This window comes from Vidua macroura, chromosome Z (assembly GCF_024509145.1).
Source record: "Vidua macroura isolate BioBank_ID:100142 chromosome Z, ASM2450914v1, whole genome shotgun sequence".
NCBI lineage: Eukaryota > Metazoa > Chordata > Aves > Passeriformes > Viduidae > Vidua > Vidua macroura.
Genome location: NC_071611.1, coordinates 30,639,558 through 30,660,464, shown reverse-complemented (window position 1 = coordinate 30,660,464; position 20,907 = coordinate 30,639,558). Strand labels below are relative to the sequence as shown.

General features: G+C 34.5%; 1 protein-coding gene across 2 annotated transcripts in view; it reads left to right on the top strand.

Annotated features, from left to right (window-relative positions):
- Positions 1–20,907, top strand: part of IPO11 (importin 11) — a 79,435-nt gene that overhangs the window by 20,579 nt on the left and 37,949 nt on the right. Inside the window, exons 8-24 of one of the 2 annotated variants that reach the window (XM_054003093.1) lie at positions 663–795; positions 1,756–1,814; positions 2,622–2,670; positions 3,899–3,969; positions 5,368–5,560; positions 6,339–6,491; positions 6,758–6,801; positions 7,673–7,763; positions 9,219–9,266; positions 9,899–10,004; positions 12,656–12,782; positions 14,764–14,797; positions 14,979–15,019; positions 16,063–16,179; positions 17,565–17,678; positions 18,947–19,062; positions 20,542–20,618. In XM_054003093.1, coding sequence (XP_053859068.1) covers positions 663–795; positions 1,756–1,814; positions 2,622–2,670; positions 3,899–3,969; positions 5,368–5,560; positions 6,339–6,491; positions 6,758–6,801; positions 7,673–7,763; positions 9,219–9,266; positions 9,899–10,004; positions 12,656–12,782; positions 14,764–14,797; positions 14,979–15,019; positions 16,063–16,179; positions 17,565–17,678; positions 18,947–19,062; positions 20,542–20,618 — 1,573 coding nt within the window. Of the gene's footprint in view, positions 1–662; positions 796–1,755; positions 1,815–2,621; positions 2,675–3,898; positions 3,970–5,367; positions 5,561–6,338; positions 6,492–6,757; positions 6,802–7,672; positions 7,764–9,218; positions 9,267–9,898; positions 10,005–12,655; positions 12,783–14,763; positions 14,798–14,978; positions 15,020–16,062; positions 16,180–17,564; positions 17,679–18,946; positions 19,063–20,541; positions 20,619–20,907 lie in introns of both variants that reach the window. The other variant, XM_054003094.1, reaches the window with a different exon arrangement.

Here is a 20,907-nt window from a genome sequence, read left to right as displayed (position 1 = left end):
TCTGTTTGTAATTCAGATATCTTTATCAGTTAAGCACTGTGTATCAACTGTAATGTGAATTAAGTTTGAGATTTGTTCACTTATATCTCATTAGAAACTATTTGTCATTCTGTATTAAAAAAAATGAGGGAAAGTGTCAGTATTTGCAGCTATCAACAAAGTAAAGATAGTTTTGGAGTAAGCATTGTTTAATAATATTGCACTTGTAACTGCTGTGTCCCAGAGTAAGCTGTTTCAGACATTAGTTTAACTGTAAAATGGACAGCTTGTCATTGTGTGAGAAGAGGTGATGAGGAAAGCTGATAATTTTTTGAAGCGTCATACCATATTATGCACCAGCAGCTGTATTTACTGAAAATCAGGTAAGAAAGGAGGCCTAAATAGTTTTCTTTAAGGTGAGCATCATAGACCCAAGCAGTCAGGGAAACCAGTGAGTCTATCATAACATCTTCAAATTAAGGTAAGGTATTTTTCTGGAAAATGTCTTAAGGTTAGTACAACTCATTACAACAAAGAAGCAAATTAAACATTGTGGTCTGTGATACATACAATAAGCTGGATTAAATATTTTAATAGTCTAAACTAGTCTTTAATATTTGGGGATTTATTATGGTATAGCAAAATTCAGGAAACAAAATATATTCTTCATCTTCCTTTTGCAGCTTACATCTAGTATTTATAGCTTTGCATGTTCCTTGTGGAATCACCATACAGATACATTCCTACAACAGATTTGTACAGGGGATGAAGCTGCAGCTGCAAATTCACTAGAAAGGACCTTGTTGTCATTGAAAGGTAATAATACAGAATGATGTTAAGTATAAGGAATCAAATAACTTTCTTTACAGGGAATGTGTAGAAGTTCTTTGGTAAATAGTTCCCATTCTCCAATGGCTCCAAAGCCATTCCCATTGGGAATAACTGTATTTTTGGTTACCTGTTCTGTTAGCAAGGCAGAAGGATGATTGCTCATGCAGAATGGGGGGAGAGTGGTCTTGTTTCTCAGTATGAGAGAAACTGTGCAGTCAGCTGAGCATATAGTAAGAAGTCAATGTCTAGGAAGTTGGAAAGTGGGTGGCATAACAGGATGTTTTCTTATGTGTGTTTGCATGTCTTCAGCACTTAATTGAGGAAGCTGAGCTACAAGTTTCATTCCATTAAGTTCACCCTGTGTCCAGTGAAATGCTAGCCTTAGCAGTTAGTTTATGTCTTAGGTTTATGCTGAAAGGCTTATGAGTGGAGTAAATGTATATCCTGACTACTTTGCTGCTTTTAACAACTGAGTTTTTTGTATGCAATTCTTGCAATGTAAATAATACATGTCCTAAATTGTTTCAGAAGATGTAGCGTGCAGCTTTTGCTGGGTTACAGGCAGTGATAAACCTGAGAGAATTTACAAGTGGTTTATGGGCCTTACCTCTACTTGGCCCTTTTCCTACTACTGCAGGATCTTTCAGGAGTTGAATGCTTAGAGTTTTGGCAGAATTCTTTCTGATTGAGTAATTCTTAAAAGTTCTCTTCATTATTTTACACAAGATATGTTTTAAAGTAATTTCATCAAGGTGAATGTTAGGTATGGATGAGGCATCCGGGACCTAAATTATGTGTATTTTTTAAAGTCTTGAGTTGAAAGAAAGGCATGGCAAGTGGAATTGTAATTGTGTTCTGAAATTTGTTGAAACAAGAGCTAATAAATAGCTATTAGCTAATAAATAGCTAAGAAATAGCTACAAAAAACGTAATTTATTTTCCTAGTGCTTCGGAAACTAACGGTCCATGGCTTTGTAGAACCTCATTGGAATGCAGAGGTGATGGTAAGTGTGTTTCTGGTTCTAGATTAGAAAACATTTGTGATGATTTCAGGTGTTATTAGAGCTAGGTTAGAAAATCATTGACAGGCATATGTTTGTATTATGCAAAGGAAGATGAAGCAACATTCTGTCAAAGTTGTCCTCCCTTCAGTCAAGAGCTCTCAAATCCTAGATAGATTCCTAAAAGTATGGCACTAATGGCATAATGTTTAAAAAAAGAAAAGACATCTTTTCCAATTTACACACCACATGATGGTCACACTTGTTGCTTACTGAAAGATGTCTTACATGTGCTCTCCTCATGCCAGTTAAAGCCAATTTTTTAAGTAATGAATATGCCATGCTAATGTGTTCTATCACATTTGTTTGGTTGAGATAAAAGCCTGTGTTCTGCAGCACAGGGAGAGGTGGGGTCAGACAAACCTTCCTTAACCTCCATTGCTGCCTGTTTTGCTGGAGGAATTTAGTACCTACAGCCTACACTAGGAAGCTGAGAACAGAGTAGAACTAGATAAGCATATTTTAAAGGAAATGTCTGTAGTTACCTGTCCTTCCTTCTTCTAGAGTTGCTATGCTGTTTATGAAGTACTAATAAGGTCAGTTTGGATTACCTATGCAATCTGCTTGCTAGCTAATTGTTAATTTATTGAGAAAATTGTTTGTTCAAAATAATCAAAGAATTCACTTAAAAGTTGCGAGGTCATGTCTGAGCTGGTAGGACATCTGAACTGACTTCAGTCTGACATAACTGAGTTCTCATAATACAGTGCAGAATAAGTTTCATCTTTCAAAGACATGTTTATTTTTCAGGGTTTTCTACATGCTGTATTTGAACGGCTGAAACAGTTTCTGGAGTGTAGTAAGTATCTGAGTATTTTTCTTTGTATTCATTGTTAAACATTAGAAGCTGGATGAAAATATACAGGCTAGTTCATCATCAGTGATCATTGCAAGGTATTTTTGTGGAAATTGACACTATTTCTTTAAATGCTGCTGAAACTATCAAAGAAGAATTCAGTAGAAGTGTCTTTTTGTATCAACAGGGTAAAAAATCACATCAAAATTGTATTTGGTGTCATATTTCAACCACACTTTTTATGAGAATAGATATCTAAACTGAATAGGAAGAATTTTTTTGAAATAAGTTATATGTAATTTTGATATTTTGGTGAAGTTCCTGGGTTCAGGAGCCTGTACTTTGGTGACAGGGCTGACTGGGGCTTTGGGCCTCATTTTTAGAAGAGATGGAAACTGCCTCCATTTGCCACTTTCACTATAGTACAGTCAGGCTCCTTCTGGCTCTTTTTTCAATTTTGACAAGAAAGGTGCAGAGTTTGAATAGGAGTAATTGAAGGCCATCCCGTACTGAAGTCTGGTGTTTATTGTAGTCCCCTAGAATATGAGGACTTTATGGGTTTCTGTGTCCTAAGACAAGAACTGAGCTGAACCTTCCCATTTCCACTTTTCTAATCAATAGATTGTTTTGCAAAAGCAGATACAACTACCTTATAGGATTAGTGTTTACATTTATTATATTGTATTTCTGCCTGTATGCTTTCAATATGGCACTTTCTGGTTTTTCTTTTTTTAATAAAAGTTTTGTCTGTTTTTTTTTTTTCCTAATTCAGAATGTTTTCTAATGTCTATAATAAACTATTTTTAAGGTGGAGTTTCTAGAAAAGCATATAATAGTATGCAGTTTTATTAAAAGGACATTTTATATTTTCAAAGGACATTTATATTTTCAATGCATAATTATTTTTTGACTATACTAGCATTTGCTTGCATTATTTTAAATGCCTTTTATCATTGAATTTTCTGTAATGATGTCACAATTTTTATAGCCTGATCAAGTGCAGTGAATTTCACTACAGTTGAGAGAAACAGTTTAAGATTTTCTATTCTCAGTCATTACCTTGAATTTGATTTGGAATTTATTTTGCCTTAGAACATTTTTCAGGGTTAACTTAATCTCTTAACTGCATTAAAAATAAGTTCTTCTCCATTGTTGATTATTTAAAACATAGCTATCCAGAAAGAATATGGAAGTCTAAAAAATTATAGTTGTGAAATGTCTGATTTACCAGGTAGAAGTATAAGAGCAGAAAGCATATGCAGAGATCGTCTAGAAAAGACCATAATTCTGTTCACTAAAGTGGTAAGTAAAATCTCCTTTCAGTTACTGCATAGTTTGTACTTCTGGAGGAGCAGTCCCCATCCAGACACATATGTGCTTAAAGTGAATCTGTTTCAGACCTTTCAAAGAAGTGGAAGGTACTGTAACTTAAAACTTCTTTGTTATGAAATGTATTTTTGAAGAAAAGGGTGTCTGTTTACTCATGCTGATGTAAGTTGTAGCAGTGAAGAGTACATTTTCTTAGCTCAAACAAAATTAAGTACATTCCGTAAGTAAATTATTTAACTAGAATTTGTTTAAAGTAGAGTTTAAAGGAAACATTGGTTAAACAGTGGTAATGGTATTAAGGAATAAAGAAGATCTTTACCTGAAGAAAACCTTACCTTTTATAGGTGGTTAGATCACTGTTAGTTCTGTGGAATTACAGGCCACACTAATTAATCAAGAGAAAATTAACAACATATTCTTGCCCTCTGAGGCTCGTATTGTCTAATACATTTGGACTTGTCAGCTGAGTCTATGCAAGTGTTAAATGCACTTGGTATTGAAGATAATTTTAATGTAGACACTTGGTCTGTTTTGTTGTTGTGGTTTTGTTTTTTTTTTGTTTTTTTTTTTTTTTTTGTCCTTTTTTATTTTTTTAAAGTTACAAAACCTACAGTTCCCATTGTTTTCAAGTTCTGTCTAGAGGCTGGGGGTGTGTATTAAATACTCAGCCTAGTTATCAGAAGTAAAGAGCACCTATCAGCTTCACCAAAATTGAGCCGAAGACGCTCTGACGCATTATTTTTGGTCTTGTCATAGTACTTAGATTGCAGATGTGCATCTTTTTTCACAGATCTGAAGAGAAAGTAAATTTGATTAATAGGTAATCTATCACCTATACAAATTCACATGCAAGAATATAGGTTTAGGCATTTTTGCAGTACTAAAGGAGATTAAAGGAATCCACCAGTGTGTTTTAGATCACTAATTGGAAAAGCTAAGTTGAGGATGCAAGTCGTTGTACTGCATGGGTAGTGTTGGTGGGGAGAAGTTATATAGGCCTCATACCTCTTTTGCTTACATTGATTCTAATAGGGATGAATTATCTGCTAAAATAGTCACTAAGTATGGCTGATATATTTTATTTATTACTAGTAAGCTAGTCCTTTTTTTTTTTTTTTTTTTAAGAATTGGTATTCTTCCTTATACTTAAAAAAATAAGTAATTTCAAACCAAAACCAAGAATTTTGCCATTAAATAATGCTTCATTAACAGTTGATACTGATCTCTTCCTAATTTCCTGTCCATGTTCAGTTTTCTATAGTTTTCTATAAATTGGCAGGTGTTTTTGATAATTAGTTTACTAAAGCATTTAATAGGACTTCACTAAAAGTGTTTTGATTTTTCTATTTCTACTTCCTTTTTTTTTTTAAGCTTTTGGACTTCCTGGATCAACATCCTTTCTCATTCACTTCTTTGATTCAGAGATCACTGGAGTTCTCTGTCAGCTATGTTTTCACAGAAGCTGGTGAAGGAGTTGTATTTGAGCAGTTTATTGTACAATGCATGAATCTCATTAAGATGATTGTAAAAAATTATGCATACAAACCATCCAAAAATATTGAAGGTAATGTCACTATTTACTAAAATAATTTTTTATGTCTTGAGAAACATTTTGCTAGCTATTTGCAACAGGTAAACTCCTTCATTAATGTTTTAATAATTATTGAAATATGTAGGGTTCTATCTCTATATTGATAATTGTTATTTTAAATTTTAAAGTATTAATGTATATAGATAATGACATTCCAAAAGAATTTTAAATGCAAAAGGAACACAAATATATTTTCTTTTTTGGTTGTTTTAGTTTCCATTGAATGAATTTTAAAAAGTACTGAGGTGTAGAGTTTGGTTTATTTTCATCAGCTAGTTTATTGCATCTTTCCCATGAGAGATGTTTGATAAAATGGTATATTTTCTGTAATTAACTAATATCAATACAATGTAATACAGAAACACAGTGGATTGGAGATGCAGTTGAATATAAAGGAGTTCATATGTTTTGCTTTGTAGGACTGTTTCCTTTTGAAACTTTATACAGTGCTGTATGTGTGAATTAAAAAAATACCTCAACCTTTCACATTAGTTTTGCATGTGGCAGTGACTAGATAGCAATTAGCATTCTCTATGAATTTGAAAAAAAAGTTTTATATGCATACTGGTATGTGTCAGAATAGATTACTTGCTTAAAAACCTGCCTTACCAGCTGAAAGTCAGTTAAAGTCTGCCATGAAAATATGTTTTTTTTGTTTTTCTCAGAGGATAAGAATCTTATATTGATTGACTAGACGAGTCTTTGATCCTTAAGCCACTTAATTGTATCTGAAATCTTTGTTTTATTTCAGACAGCAGTCCTGAAACTCTTGAAGCACATAAGATAAAGACAGCTTTTTTCACATACCCAACACTAATGGAAATATGTAGGAGATTAGTCACTCACTATTTCCTGCTGACAAAGGAAGAATTGACCATGTGGGAAGAGGATCCAGAAAGCTTCAGTAAGAAACATGTTATACAGTTGGTAGTAGTGTAATTAGATACTTGTATAAGTGCTTCATATCCACATTGTCTCTACAAATTGCTTACTGCAGTATTGGCCATTTTATTTCCTGCAGTCTTCTTATATGGACAAATACTCCTTCTAGACATTCTTTTTGTAATAAAAGATATCTCAGTAGTCTATGATACCCTCTTAACCTAACACTAAACTTTGTTTGAACCAGAGTTGAAATAATGCTTTTTTCTTTTCTTTGTGAAATAATAGCTGTAGAAGAGACTGGAGGAGATTCTTGGAAGTACAGTCTCAGAGTAAGTGTTCAGTTTGAAAGAAACTCATTAAACATTCCTGAATGCAACTCTTGATAGTTTGTAACCAAGATAGATAATACTCAAAAAAGAATCCTTTTGTTTCTTCAGAATTAGTAAAATTTAACTTTGTTCTTTTTTCAGTATTCAAACTTGCTGAAATACATTGGAATCTATGCACTTCATGTTTTAGGAGGGAGGGAAAAGGAGTTTGCTTCAGCATCTGAATTATGTAGCATCTGGTTAAAGCCAGCAGAAGTTGTCTCTTCTTTAAACTGATAACTAATGTAATCACATATGAGTTTGTTAGTAGACATGACAAGTGAAGGAAGTTCCAGATACATCTTTATTAGTTAATTATATTCATTAATTAGTTATTATATTAGTTGATTTAGTTCAGATCAGAAATATGCTGTTGTAGTGTATCCCCCAATTGTAACTGTTGTGGTTTGTTTTGCAGAGAGTTAATTTGCTGGATTACTTTTATTTTAAAACTAAAAAACCCAGTGTGGTGCATATACTATATTCCGGTTGTAAAATGGTGTTCTGTCCAAGTCCCTGGCCTAGAGCCACTAAGCCAATACACAAACGCTATGACATACCTACAGAGTGGTCACTGGCAGCGGAGCACAGATTCATTGTTCTTCTGCCACAGAACTGGGTGATACAGATGAAACCATCAAGCTCTTCTAGCTTTAAGCATAATGTATAGTAGAAAGAGTGGTATTTCATACAATATTAATTTTGCTACTATATATTGTTTTTTGAATTGTGACTTTCAGTGTGAGGTATTCAGCAATTAAAATTTTAGCATAAAAAGTATTTTAATTGCCTTTATTTTAATAGATTCTAATCAGATCTTTTAATTTTTCAGCCATGCACAGAAGTCCTTTTTATTGATATTTTTCATGAATATAATCAGACTCTTACCCCAGTTCTTTTAGAAATGGTTCACAGTCTACAAGGTAAGTCACTGAAAAAAATAAGGGAAGTATATAATTTACAATTGTTTACATTCATAACATACTCTTGTCAAGTATTAGATAATTTGACCTTGTAATATCTAATTTTATATAGTGCTTTCTCTCTGTATTTTTGAAAAGGCATATTAATATTCAAAAATTATTTTTAAACCTATTATAACGGAATGCATTGTGTATCTAGGAGGAGGAAGTCCCAAAGGGTCTTTGGTTTTCATTGTAACTATTCTAGATGGTTGACAAATGTTGTGGCATTTCTAATTTTATGCGGTTTCAGGCTTTCTTGGGAGTGATCCACTAGCTTAATGAATTCTTTGGTTGTTTTTAGTTGGGAACTTACTGTTCAAATGTTGCAAGGCAGTTCATGCTGTGTCTCTGCCAAAATCTTGGGTGGAGAAAAAATTTTAAAAGAAAAAGTTTAAGTTATGCTGTCATTTTGTAGAGTCTAGATGACTTTCCAAATCTGAAGAATCTGCTTTAAAAATTTATGGGTTTTCTGTATGAAGACTGAATTATTCATAGGTTGAGGAGTGATTCATATTTTCTTTGTTTTACCTTATGATTCTTTGCCCCCAACCTAAGTTTTATAATGGCCAGCAAAGATAATAAGTGCGAGTGCTTTTTTTTCCCATCAGTTCAGCTTAGTTTGTTTCCCCCAGCTGTCTTAGTTGCGTTATAATATTTTGTATTCGAGCTTATCAGAAAGGATCATTACATTCTATTAAAATAAAATAAATACTCATTTTTTGAGAGTGGTTTCTGACTTCACAAAATCTGTTCATAAAGTATTTTGTGTACATTGGTTTTGGGATGGCTTGTGGTGCTGTAATATGGGGAGTAGTAAATGATTCCTTATAATAGAGTTGACAGTTAAAGTTTTTTTTTCCAAAAATTATATAAGTTAATACTATCATGCTAAAGGTACATCTGTATGTTTTTAATTCTCCTGGGGCCCATAGCAGTTTTCTTCTGCTCTTCATGTTTTCAAATTGAGATTTACTGTTGAAGTTCTAGATGATATGAAGAATTCTTAGAATTACAGAAAATATTTACTTTTAGGCACACATACATAAAAAAATCAAGGAACTAGGACTAGGACCTTTTTGGATGTAGTACTATGTTGTTAACAGTTGGCTGCAATTTGCAGGTTTTGAGTATTTTCATTTAAAATACTTGCTTCTGACTTATGTATATGTTGTTAGTAAAAATGTTCGTCTCCAAAGAAGTAAGTCAGAAATAGGCTGTGAAAGCAGAGATTTGATTTTGATATAGTCACTGAACAAGGTATCAAAACTGAAATGACTGAACTTGTAGATTGAATAAAAGCAGTGAAAGCAGTCCTAATGCATGTCTTTCTTTCTTAAAGCATTCAAATGCAAAGTTGCTTTCATTCCTTGTTTTAGTGACACTTTTTTTATTTATTTTAACTTTGGCTTGTAGGATCTACCAACGTGGAAAATACCAATGCTATACTGATTAAAGATGCCGGTAAATTAAGTTTTACTTTATCTTAGAAGTAACAGAGCCACTTTTGTGTATGTGTTTTACTTCTTAAAAATTGCATGAAAAATTTGCAAGAATTCAAAGTCATCTGGAAAGTGGGACCTAAATCCTAATTCTCCTTTCACTGATGTTGGCCTTCAATTTTGAAAATGTTTTTGTAAAAATACACTGCTTTTTGGCTTTTCTTCTACAACAAGCAATCTCTTTTACTGTCCTGTTCTTTCTGCTGTGCCAAGTAAATTACTTTCAGTATTTTCTGAAGAAAATAGAAACACTCTGACTATTTTACAAGTGAGGAGATTTTATGGCAAAACAAAATAATTGTTTCTTATGGAACCATCCTTGATGATAGAATAAGATCCTCGTTGTTCTTTTGGCTTCTAGCTATTTCTGAGAATCTAACGTATCTTCTGTAATGTCTTCCTTTTACTAATAATTTGCACCAGAGTTCTTTCACCATGATCTGATAACACTTTCTAAAGAAAGGTATGCTTTGGTTTTGTTTTATTTATGTTCAGGTTACGAAAATGTGGTTTGAATATTAAATTAATCTGATTATTTAATATTAAAAAGAAATATTGATGTAAATAATAAGCATAACTATTCTTTTTCCCTAGTGTATAATGCAGTTGGACTGGCTGCTTATGAACTGTTTGATAGTGTGGATTTTGATCAATGGTTTAAAAATCAGCTATTAGCAGAACTACAGGTTTCTCATGACAGGTAAGCACTTTGATTTGTTATGCCTTCTTAATTTAAATACAAACTGTTGATACAAATCTGATAAGATATAATGCCTAATAATTGCCAAGCTGCAAAATACTCAACCTTGAAACACATCCACTAAATGAGGAGAGGTATGAAATGCATACAGATAACTGATAACAGTCACAGAGGTGACAGTGTTCGTGACAGTTCATGTTTAAATTACTGTGTGGTGAATCCTTCAGGGTTCTGTAGAACTACATTGTCTGTCTTCCTGCATACATTAGAGTTGACTAAACCTTCTCAGGATAACCACCTTTGCTTGTTTTAAAAATTATATTTAGGCCTCCAGAGACCTTGGAGTCCTCTAGGCAAAGTCCAGCTGAAGTCTGTGGAAATCGTCTCTGTTAGACAGTAGTTTAGCCAAGGCAGTGATTTGTTCTTCTCTTTAAGTTTAAATACAAGCCCTCTATAATTCTGTTCAGTTAATTTTGCTGCAATAAAGAGGGGAAATAAGGGTTTGGGTTGTGTTGTAAAGTATGGATGATTGCACCTTCTTCTATGTGAAGAGTTTTATACAGTCCATCTGCTGTGGTATTTCCTTCTCACTAAGGTCACCCTCACTTGCATGGCCTTCACACGACTACCTCCTATTGTTCAGTGGATATCATGGGCTATCTTGAAAGATTGTTTTTGGCATCTCAGTACATACAGACTGAGCTGTCGCTCTTTGTAACTATATGGAAGACACTGTTCCTCCCTTTCTGTCAAGCTCACTCCCCAGGGGAAGGACAGTGACCACTATTGTGCATGCTAATCCTTACCAGACAAGTTCAAATCAGCCGTTGACTCTAAATAAGTATGTCCTATTTTTCTCAACAAACTCATCAGCAGTGACCCAAATGTCCTTCGAAGACTGTTACTATGTTTTTCTTCCACATTTGCAATTCATCTTACCCCTGGCACTTTTTATGTGAAACATAAACTTATTTGTTTCCTTATACCCTTAGGAACTACTATAAATTGTAAATTATTTTCCATAATGGGTCTCTACTCAGCTCTTTTATTTCCAAATGTTCTATTTACAAAGAGAGTTCAGTTTCCTGTAGAGTGGAACTTAAAATATAAAATGCTTTTTTTCTACTACAATAAACTTTGAAAAAATTATTTATTTTTGGATGTATAACCTTATGTTAGTGTCAGAAAATTATTACCACAGTTGTTTACTTGCTGTCTCCTAATGCTTTTATTCTTCTCATTAGACTGTTTTTTTAACTAAGATTTCACTTACTATTTGCAAGTTGCCAAGTACCCTAATGATTAGGCTAAATGTCAGAAGAAAGGAAAAAATGGGAGATCTTGTGTAACATTGTTCATTTGCTGTTGTGGACCTCCAGCAGCAGTCTCTAATTAAAGCTGCCGTGATCTTAGAAGCCCATGCTGGCTGTGGCATTTTTATGTTATTCAGCCATGTAGCATAAGTAAAACTGACAAGTTTTGTGTTGTTGATACAGTTATATTACAGTCAGGAAGACACCTGATTTAACCATTTGGTTGGCATTTGTGATACCCCAGGAAGAAGTTCCTGTGGAGACAGAAGCTTGCAGTAGAAGTTGTCTGGAATTTTGAAGCCCTGTTTACTTTAATTGCTTTTACTGCCTTCATCATTGGAGACCACCATGGCAATAGGCAGTGTTAGTGGCTTGAATGGAGTACTGCTTTAAGAGCAGCTATGGGAATATGTTTGCAGTTCAGATAAAGTGGGTTGGAGGGTATCTTCTGCTGTCCCACAGAATGTCCCATGGTTACTAGTATGCTTGTTCAGAAGTGCTTGATGTTTAGAAACACAAACCTATGTGTTGTCAGCAGTGAGTGTGGAGTTTGCAATGTTTTGTTTTCTCTGAATGTTTCATAACCTGATGATAGTAAGCCCATCCACCATGAGCACAATAATAGAATAAATATGAAATTAATAAAAAAAGTTATAGATTTTTAGAAATAGTGCACTGCCAAATTTATCACTTGCCATGATGCTTAGTTTTGTACTGATTCATGAGAAACTTCTCTATAACATTAAAAGTATGTTACGGAATACTTTTTTTTTCAATTATTCATTTGTAAAGCAACATTTTCTCTTGAGAGAGAAAGTAAAGTACTTTTGACTTGAATACCTGATGCAGTCCAGACTGCTTAAAGGTACTGTCCTATGACTAATGCAGCAGAGGTTGCCTTATTTTGGAATATGGTCACTTTTCCTGTGTGAGCTTTAGGTCCACCAGGCTTAGTGGTGGACCTATGCTCAGTCACTGCGCGCTCTTTTTGTAAAAGCTAATCTTTTGAAAAAAAACTAAAAAAAAAAGGCTAAGCTTTTCCCAGAAATAGTGAATGTAGAAAAAGCAGGACCTCAAAAATGACCATTCAACATTTAGTCATTTAGGATGAAAATTATCTTTTTCAGACTAAGCTGGTTTTTCCTGAGCCTTATTGTGAAGAATTCTAATGGAAAGTTCAGTTTTTGCACTGAAGTTGATCTTGAAAAACTAAGTCTTTTAATTGTTTTGGGCAATAACATTTTCATAATGATTCTTGGATTTCTTTTTCATCAAACTATTCTATAACAACTGGTGTAATGAGTTAATGAGTGCAATTTTTTCCTCCTACTTTTAAAGGTATAAACCTATACGCCGACGAGTAATATGGCTGATTGGACAGTGGATTTCTGTAAAATTCAAATCAGACTTGAGACCTGTTTTATATGAAGCAATTCGTAACTTGCTTCAAGACCGTGACTTAGTGGTAAGCATAAATAACTAATATTTTGGACTACACATTTGTTGTAATCACAGATGAAACAGAAATACCTCACTTTGTGTACACGGGATTGAGAATTTCATAACACCATGCCTTAAAGTCTGTTGTGCCTTGCAAAAGGTAAACCATTGGGAAGATGTGGTGATGTTTAATTGTGGTGATACCAAACAGTAATGTCAAAGATACTAAATGAGGCCTGAAGATGTTCAATATGTGATGACTTTGGTGGGAAAATTAATTCCAAGAGCAACAATCTGGTTTGTACCAGAATAAAATTATGAAATGCCTTAGTCAGCTTAGTCTGAAAGTGATTTATAAACTGATGGATACCTTGTGTAGCTAGAACTGAGTTATTCTGTTCCTTTACTATACAGCATTGATCAAGTGAATTTGCAGGTGATGCCAAGCTGGGTGGGAGTGTTGATCTGCTGGAGGGCAGGAAGGCTCTGCAGAGGGATCTGGGCAGGCTGGATCATGGGCTGAGGCCAGTGGTGTGAGGTTCAACAAAGCCCAATGCTGGGTGCTGCCATTCAGTCACAACAGCCCCAGGCAGCTCCACAGGATGGGGCAGAGTGGCTGCAAAGGACCTGGGGGTGCTGGTGACAGCAGCTGGACGTGAGGCAGGGTGTGCCCAGGTGGCCAAGAAGGCCAATGGCATCCTGGCCTGGATCAGCAATGGTGTGGCCAGCAGGAGCAGGGCAGGGATTGTCCCCTTGTACTGGGCACTGGTGAGGCCACACCTTGAGTGCTGTGTTCAGTTCTGGGCCTCTCAGTTCAGAAGGGACATTGAGGAGCTGGAGTGAGTCCAGAGAAGGGCAATGGAGCTGGGGCAGGGTTTAGAGCACAAGTCCTGTGAGGAGCAGCTGAGAGAGCTGGGGGTGTTTATCCTGGAGAAAAGGAGGCTCAGGGGTGACCTTATCACTCCCTACAAGTGGTGGAACAGAGATTGTGGCCAGGTGTGTTCAGTCTCTTCTCCCAAGCAACCAGTGACAGGACATGACAAACTGGCTTCGGGCTGCACCAAGTGAGGTTCAGGCTGGACATAAGGAAAAATTTCTTCACCAAAAGAGTTGTCAAGCATTGGAACAGGTGGAGTCACCTGGATATTTTAATAATATGTGGATATGGCAGTTGGGACATGGTTTAGTGATGGTGGTGCTGGTTTGGTGGCTGGACTAGATATCTTAAAGGTCTTTTACAGCTATAATGATTCTGTGATTCTGTGGTTATTTAGGCATTAAAGTTACATGCTATGCATATGATAAATGGCATTGGTTGCTAAACTGCTTAAGCACAAATCTGTAGTTTTAAGCTACAACTTCTGTTTACCAGCAGGTGAGATGGAGTTGAGATACAAGTTTTGCTATTTCTTGTTTTGTTGTTGTTTTTAAACAAACTGGGCTACTAGCCCACAAAAAAAAAAAGTAAATAAATTTTGCTAGTTTGGTAGGTACATATTAATTAGCAATTGCCAGTCATAACAATAATTTCTGTGATTCCAGACAGCTTTAGCAGAGGAGCTAAATTCTGCATCAGCTGTTTTTATTTAAAGCTAAGGCATTTCTAAGCACCTACAGGAAGAACAGTCTAACTTGTTGAGTTTAATCCATTCTGTGCTTCTTGATTGACAGCAAACTGTGAGAGAATTCCAAGTAAAACTCCTCCTCTATTACAACAGTTTTTATCACAGTCTAGATAGATATCTTCTTTAATTACTTCTTGTCCTTGAAGGTTTTGCCTGAGTAACTTTTTCAATTTCTACCACTTTAGCAATGACAAATAAAATGTAAAGGATACTAAAATGAAAGTGAATGAAAATGAACTAACTACATTTCTTAGAGCATGATAGAACACAGAGTGATTCAATTGCCAAAACATCAAGTGATTTGATATTGTCAGGTACTCTGTGGATAATCAAAATGTTTAATAGATGTATGCATGATGCTTCTTGACTTTTATCTTTCAGGTCCGTATTGAGACAGCTACGACACTGAAGTTAAATATCCTTATTTGCAAAGCTGTTTGATTAGTTCCTAATTCTGAGTTACTGGAAAACAATCAATTTTAAACTTACTACCAAATTCTTCACATTAGATTTTTTGAATATCCATGAAATATTTGCTCATTTGAGTCTTGACATCTATCTTCAGTCTGTATCATTTTCCCTTAATGTTTGTTTACCTGTAGATGACTTTGAATTCAGAAGCGACCAGTTCTTACCAGTAAGAGCATTTATATATTCTGAAGAGTAGATAAATACATAGAGAAAAGCAGGACAAAATATTTTCCTATTTCATTTTGAACTGCATTGTTTAGTAATTGATGTGTGTGCATGTTTGTATTGTATGTTCAGTCTTCACAGACCCAAATATATACTCATGCTGCTACTATTAAGGTTGCTAATGTGTAGATACATTTTAGTATTATGCTATTATGCAACTTCATGGCAGTATGTTTAATGCTCTATATACTGGGTGTTGCCAGATAGTAAGTTTCTTCATGATAAGAAAATATTAAGACTGTATCTAACAAATGCATCTTCACACCACTGTGGCTCTCCCACATGCCTGTTTCACGCAGTACTTTCCAAACTGCTGCTGCTTAAAAATATTAAATACAAGTGTGTGGTTACAGTAGTGCCTTAAAGCACTGCTTTCTGGTTCTCCTGTATTTGTGTTCTTTACCATGGTCATTACTGTTGTCAGTTAGTAAACAATGGAAAGAAATAAGTATGCCAAAGTTTTATTTTGGTCACTCAAATTAAGCAGATGTTTCCTCATTTCATTTTGACTTCCATGTTAATTTCAGCTCTCTTGAGAACAAACAAAGCAAAATGCAGAGTGCATCTAGACTGTAAACACTGGAATTTTCTAAGCTGTCTTTTTCAGTTCAATATTTAACTTTTATCTACTGGCCCAAAAGCGGGAAGACTGTACTTTTGGTTTGACTTTAACAAAGTGCTCCTTCTGGAGAGACAGCCTGTTTTACCTGTGAAATCACATTACACTTACCAAAACATGGAAATGGCATACGTTCAAACTGATCATGTTTGAACTGGTATGTAGGGGTAGATCTGAATTTTACCTTGCTTAGTCATTGATTGGCTAATGTGCTTTTTTGCAAATGAAAGAGTAACATTTTGCACACCTTGTGTTTTCAAAGTTTTTGGGTGTTTTAGAGTTTTAAGCATAGAGGAAAATTAATAGTTAATGTGACCAATTGTATTTTTTATGGTCTAATCTGTGCTTCTTTCTTTTTCTTTCAGTATCTGGAGTCCATGTTTACACTCCTCTTTCAGCTACTTCAGGAAGTAACACAGTGTGACACCAAAATGCATGTTCTTCATGTTCTGTCCTGTGTGATTGAGAGAGTCAATATGCAGGTATTTTTTACATATATTTCAGTTTTAGCTTTGTCCTAAGAACTTGGAGGAGGACTTGTTGTAGAAGGAAGATATCATCAATAGACTGGTTCTTGTTGTCAGAGATGCCTGCACTGTTGGCATTACTTGGTCCTCTTTTCAGTTCTCATTTATCTTTTGTGTAAAATGTTAACTTACTTTCCTTAAGTTATGTAAGTTATGTATTTTTTGTATTGAATCAGCTTTTAGAGTATCAAAGGATTTTTACATCTTGTGGCATTTCTTGCAATTTTATTATTTGTAATTTATTCTAATTGTCTCATATCTGAACAAATATTTTAGTCTATCTTTCATATTAGAAAAGGCATTTTTGGGGAAAAATGCTTTGCACTCATAGGGAGTGTGCAGTTAAATTTGTAATTTCTTATTAATACTGATAGGGGTCAGAGTTGCCTCTACAACACTCTCCTTAACTGCATGACAAGTTTCAAATTCACATTATGAATTCTCAGTACTTCAGTGTTAAAGTATGTCCTTCAGCTTTTACATGAAGAATTTGAACATAGTTTTCCAGAATTAAACAAAGAATAGTTGGCTTCTTTTGTCTCAGGTTTTATCATGGTGGGTTTGGTTTGCAGATTTTTTTCAGTATTACTGTATTAAGGACAGAGATAATGCATGGTTTTGAGTTTATCTTGTCTTTCTATAAGTAATCCTGTCTGAGAGCCAGATGAAGCTTTCATAATTGTCTCTTGTCAAAAAAGTCAACATGACAGCAGATTTCCCTGCAGTTTAGAGAAGCAGCATTAAAAACAAGTTGAGAAAGAACCCTTGAATATGTTTAGGTTAATTCCTAATTAAATACTTTCAAAGACAAATTGATTAACCTTTTAGTATTGAAGACCATAATAAAAAATAATACAGGCTAGGACAAATCTCTGAAAGTTTCACAGTCTAACTCCTGCTCAAAGGCTCAGTGACTCCAGAGGTTATTCAGCTGTTTGTGTTTTTTGTTGTTTGTTTTGTTTTGTTTTTACTGGGACTGTTTCTGATTTTAAAAAATTCTGTCTTGGAATCCTGTCTAAGTGAAGAATATACTAATATGAAAATACCTCTGCATATCAAGCTTTAAATATTTTTTGTGTCCTATTTACTACATAAGCTTGATTGCCATGCACAAATATCACCATAAGTAATATATTAGTTTCAAACTATTCTACAGTCAGAAGTTACTTCAGTCACAGAGTAAAGGGTACAACTCTAAAGTGTTTTAGAAAGATATATGCAAACTCTTCTGTTTTTACTGAGACAAAAACAGCTCCTATATTTTTTCAGAAACTATGCTTGGGATAAACTATTAGTCTTGTTTCATGTATTAAGAAACCAGTTTGTGTTCTGAACTTTAGATACGACCATATGTAGGATGTTTGGTTCAGTATTTACCACTCCTTTGGAAGCAGAGTGAGGAGCACAATATGCTACGATGTGCCATTCTGACCACCCTAATCCATCTTGTCCAGGTAAGGAATCTGAATCACATAAGTATTATCAGTACTTCCTACAGTTCTTTCTTGATGAGAAAACAGCACATGGTTATATTGTCTGCAGAATCTATGGTATTAACTACTTCTTTAATACAGACTGTATACCACACTACCTTCTCCAACCCTGCTGCATCTCAAAGAAAACATAGTAGGACTAGAAGAGACCAAGAAAAGTGCTCCTACAGCAGTGTCTGTACAGGAACAGACTTAATATGCAGTCTTGAACTTGTGGAAATGCATGACTTAAAAGGATGGTATTGTAGAGGTTAACAGTGGAGAGAACGTGAAAAGGAAATAACAAATCTTATAAAAGGAGAAATAAAGGTTCTTTCCAAAGTGGTGTAACTTTAAATGAAGAGGAAATAGATTTTTTCCATAAACAATTGTGGAAATTCTTCTTTCTGTCCCCTGTGGAGACTAAAATATGAGTATTTTTTTACAAAAGGTGTATCTCTCGGTGTAGTAGACACAAAAAGATGCAACAGATTTGTAGAAAAATCTTTTTCTTTTAAGGCATGTTTGTTTAAGTAAGTAGATAAATGTGCAAAGAAGCTGCAACTTAAAAATATCAAATAATTTTAACTTTTCTATTATCAAAATACAGGAATTATGCAAGCTCAGCATTCCACTAGCCTCAGTTCTCTTGAGTAGTAATATTACAATACTTTGTATTGCTGTTGTAATTGGCAGTTGTTCCCAATTAACTCTTCATTGTTCAGAAGTTTCATGGATCATTTTAAAAACTGAATCACTGTGAATCACTGTCATCAGCCTGTGAATTTTTGGGTAGCTATAAAAATAAACCCTTCTCCTAAATATTAGCATATGTCAAATGATTTTGTAAATGATAAGAACCAAAGAGTAATTTTTTTTCTTGGTCTGTAAAACATTCAGCTTTTATAATCATTTGGTATTTGTTAAACTCCAAGAAAGTGAACGTGACCGCTCCAAGAAAGAGAATGACCAGTGAATGTTTTTAGGAATGTATGTTCCTTATATCTTTTCTTGCAGGCTATTGGTAACTGGATTGCTTTAAAAAAAAATAACATTCTCAAAACATGGTGAGAGAAAGCTTAGGAATATCAGGCTGTTTTATTGTTGTATGAAATGGAAGCAAGTTCGACCTTTGCTTGAATGCATGTTTACATGTGAATGTAATAGCAGTGTAGATATTTTCCATGCTATTTTTGAAATGCTTGATTTAAGGCTTTTGACCTATTTTACATTTCTTACTTATTTTGTAGGGCCTGGGAGCAGACAGCAAAAATCTCTACCCTTTTCTACTTCCAGTTATCCAACTAAGTACAGATGTTTCTCAGCCTCCACATGTCTATCTTCTGGAAGATGGTTTAGAGCTGTGGTAAGAATGTTTTCTTTATTTTTGTATCCCCAGAAGAAAAAAAGTTGTAAAAAGTTTTGAATATTAAATTTGATATGTTCTTATTACCTTACCTTGACATCACCTATATCACACCTTTTCACAGAAGACAGGAGGTTAGGAAATTGATATACTCAGCTATTTTTAGTTGTGTTTTGTTATTCATTTTTCATTTATTATTCATTTTCAGGCAGTTGATACTGAAGATACCATTCTGTAGCTGGACAAAAAGTATAGACTGACTATAATGTGCGTGCTAATTTAATAATTTGGTGTGCTTGACTTAGGGAGATCAGTGAGCCAGTGGATCCAAGCTGTTTGGAAGAGATGACATAATTACAAGGATAAAATGTGGAAATTACTTTCTATATCTCAGACTGTTTGGTGACTGAACATAAAACAAGAAGGGACACTGTGCTCAGTTTGCCATGAGCCTGATTTATTTGTTTCTGGTGCAGCTGATGCTGTAAGAGAGGAGAATATAAGAGGGGACCAAATTCTGTAGAATAGGAATGCATAGAGTTCATCTAAGAGAGTGAGCAATTCCTTTGATCTAAATTATAAATGAGCATTTCAATTACAAATACTTAACCTACAAATTATCTGTTCTATATATGCAGCAAAACTGAGATTTATAATGCTGGTGGCAGCAAGTCAAAGTGCAAAATTGTCTCAAAATATAGAATTGGGGTCTTTTATATGTATCAGTTCAGAACTTTTATATCTTCTTAATAATACTGATCTTGAGGTTGCTCTTCTGATATCTGCGCAGAAGAATGATATTTTAAAATGTTCTAGAGCATCAGAGAAATCCAGAGAGCTGGTAGGGACAGCTCTTAGGACTCTGAGGGCTTCTTGAACCAAGAGCAGGAAAACAACTAATTTATTTCACATAACCAGACATGTTATTTAAATGTGGTAATCCCATGCCTAAGATCTAGGAGAAAATTGAATTTGTTGCTGGGGCTTTAAATGCAAGCTTAATTTGAATACTACTGTTTTCAAATCTCAGGAATTTTAAATTGTTATAAACAATGTAAGCTAATGCCTCATTTCAGACTTAAAAAACTGTAAACGTGTGAGCTGATCCATCACAGCTTCTCCTTTGAGATTTAGAACACATGTGTTATCCTTGCATTGTAAATATCCCTCTCTACTCACCTTCTCCAAGTTCCCTGGCTGGCTGCTTAGACCTTCCCGCTGTTGCATTTCAGAGCTTATGTTGTCTTTATAAAAGGACACTATCATGTTTTTCTTTGTTTTCCTAACTTGAGAAGACCTGTGCCTGTACTGATGAGTGTGTTGTGAGGACTATTGCTCTGCTTGAAGTATGCTTCTGGGTAATTGTTACACATTGTTGATAACATAGATGGTTACTCGAAGTTAAAATACTTGTCTGTCAAAATGATTCTCAATGTTACTCATACATCATCTGAAATATTTTGCTTGATCTATTCTTAGGTTAGTGACATTGGAGAATAGTCCATGTCTTACACCAGAACTCTTGAGAATATTTCAGAATATGTCTGCCCTTCTTGGTAAGTCTTTGACTAATAAAATTTCAGGGTTTTTTTTCCTGCTGCTTGTTATTCATGCACTAAGCAATGCTCGTGTGGTTGCAAGTACTAAGGGAGCTTGCAGAATTGTAGCAAAAATTCAGGAATAGGTTTTTATTGTCTGACTTTCTCATATTTTTAATAATTATAATCTATTTACCCTTCTTTTTTAAAATAAATTGGAGCTGCTGTACATGAAAGATAAGACAAATTTCAAAGAAAGTTTATCATTTCAGAGGTTATTTTAAGAAGTTTCTGAAATTGAACACCA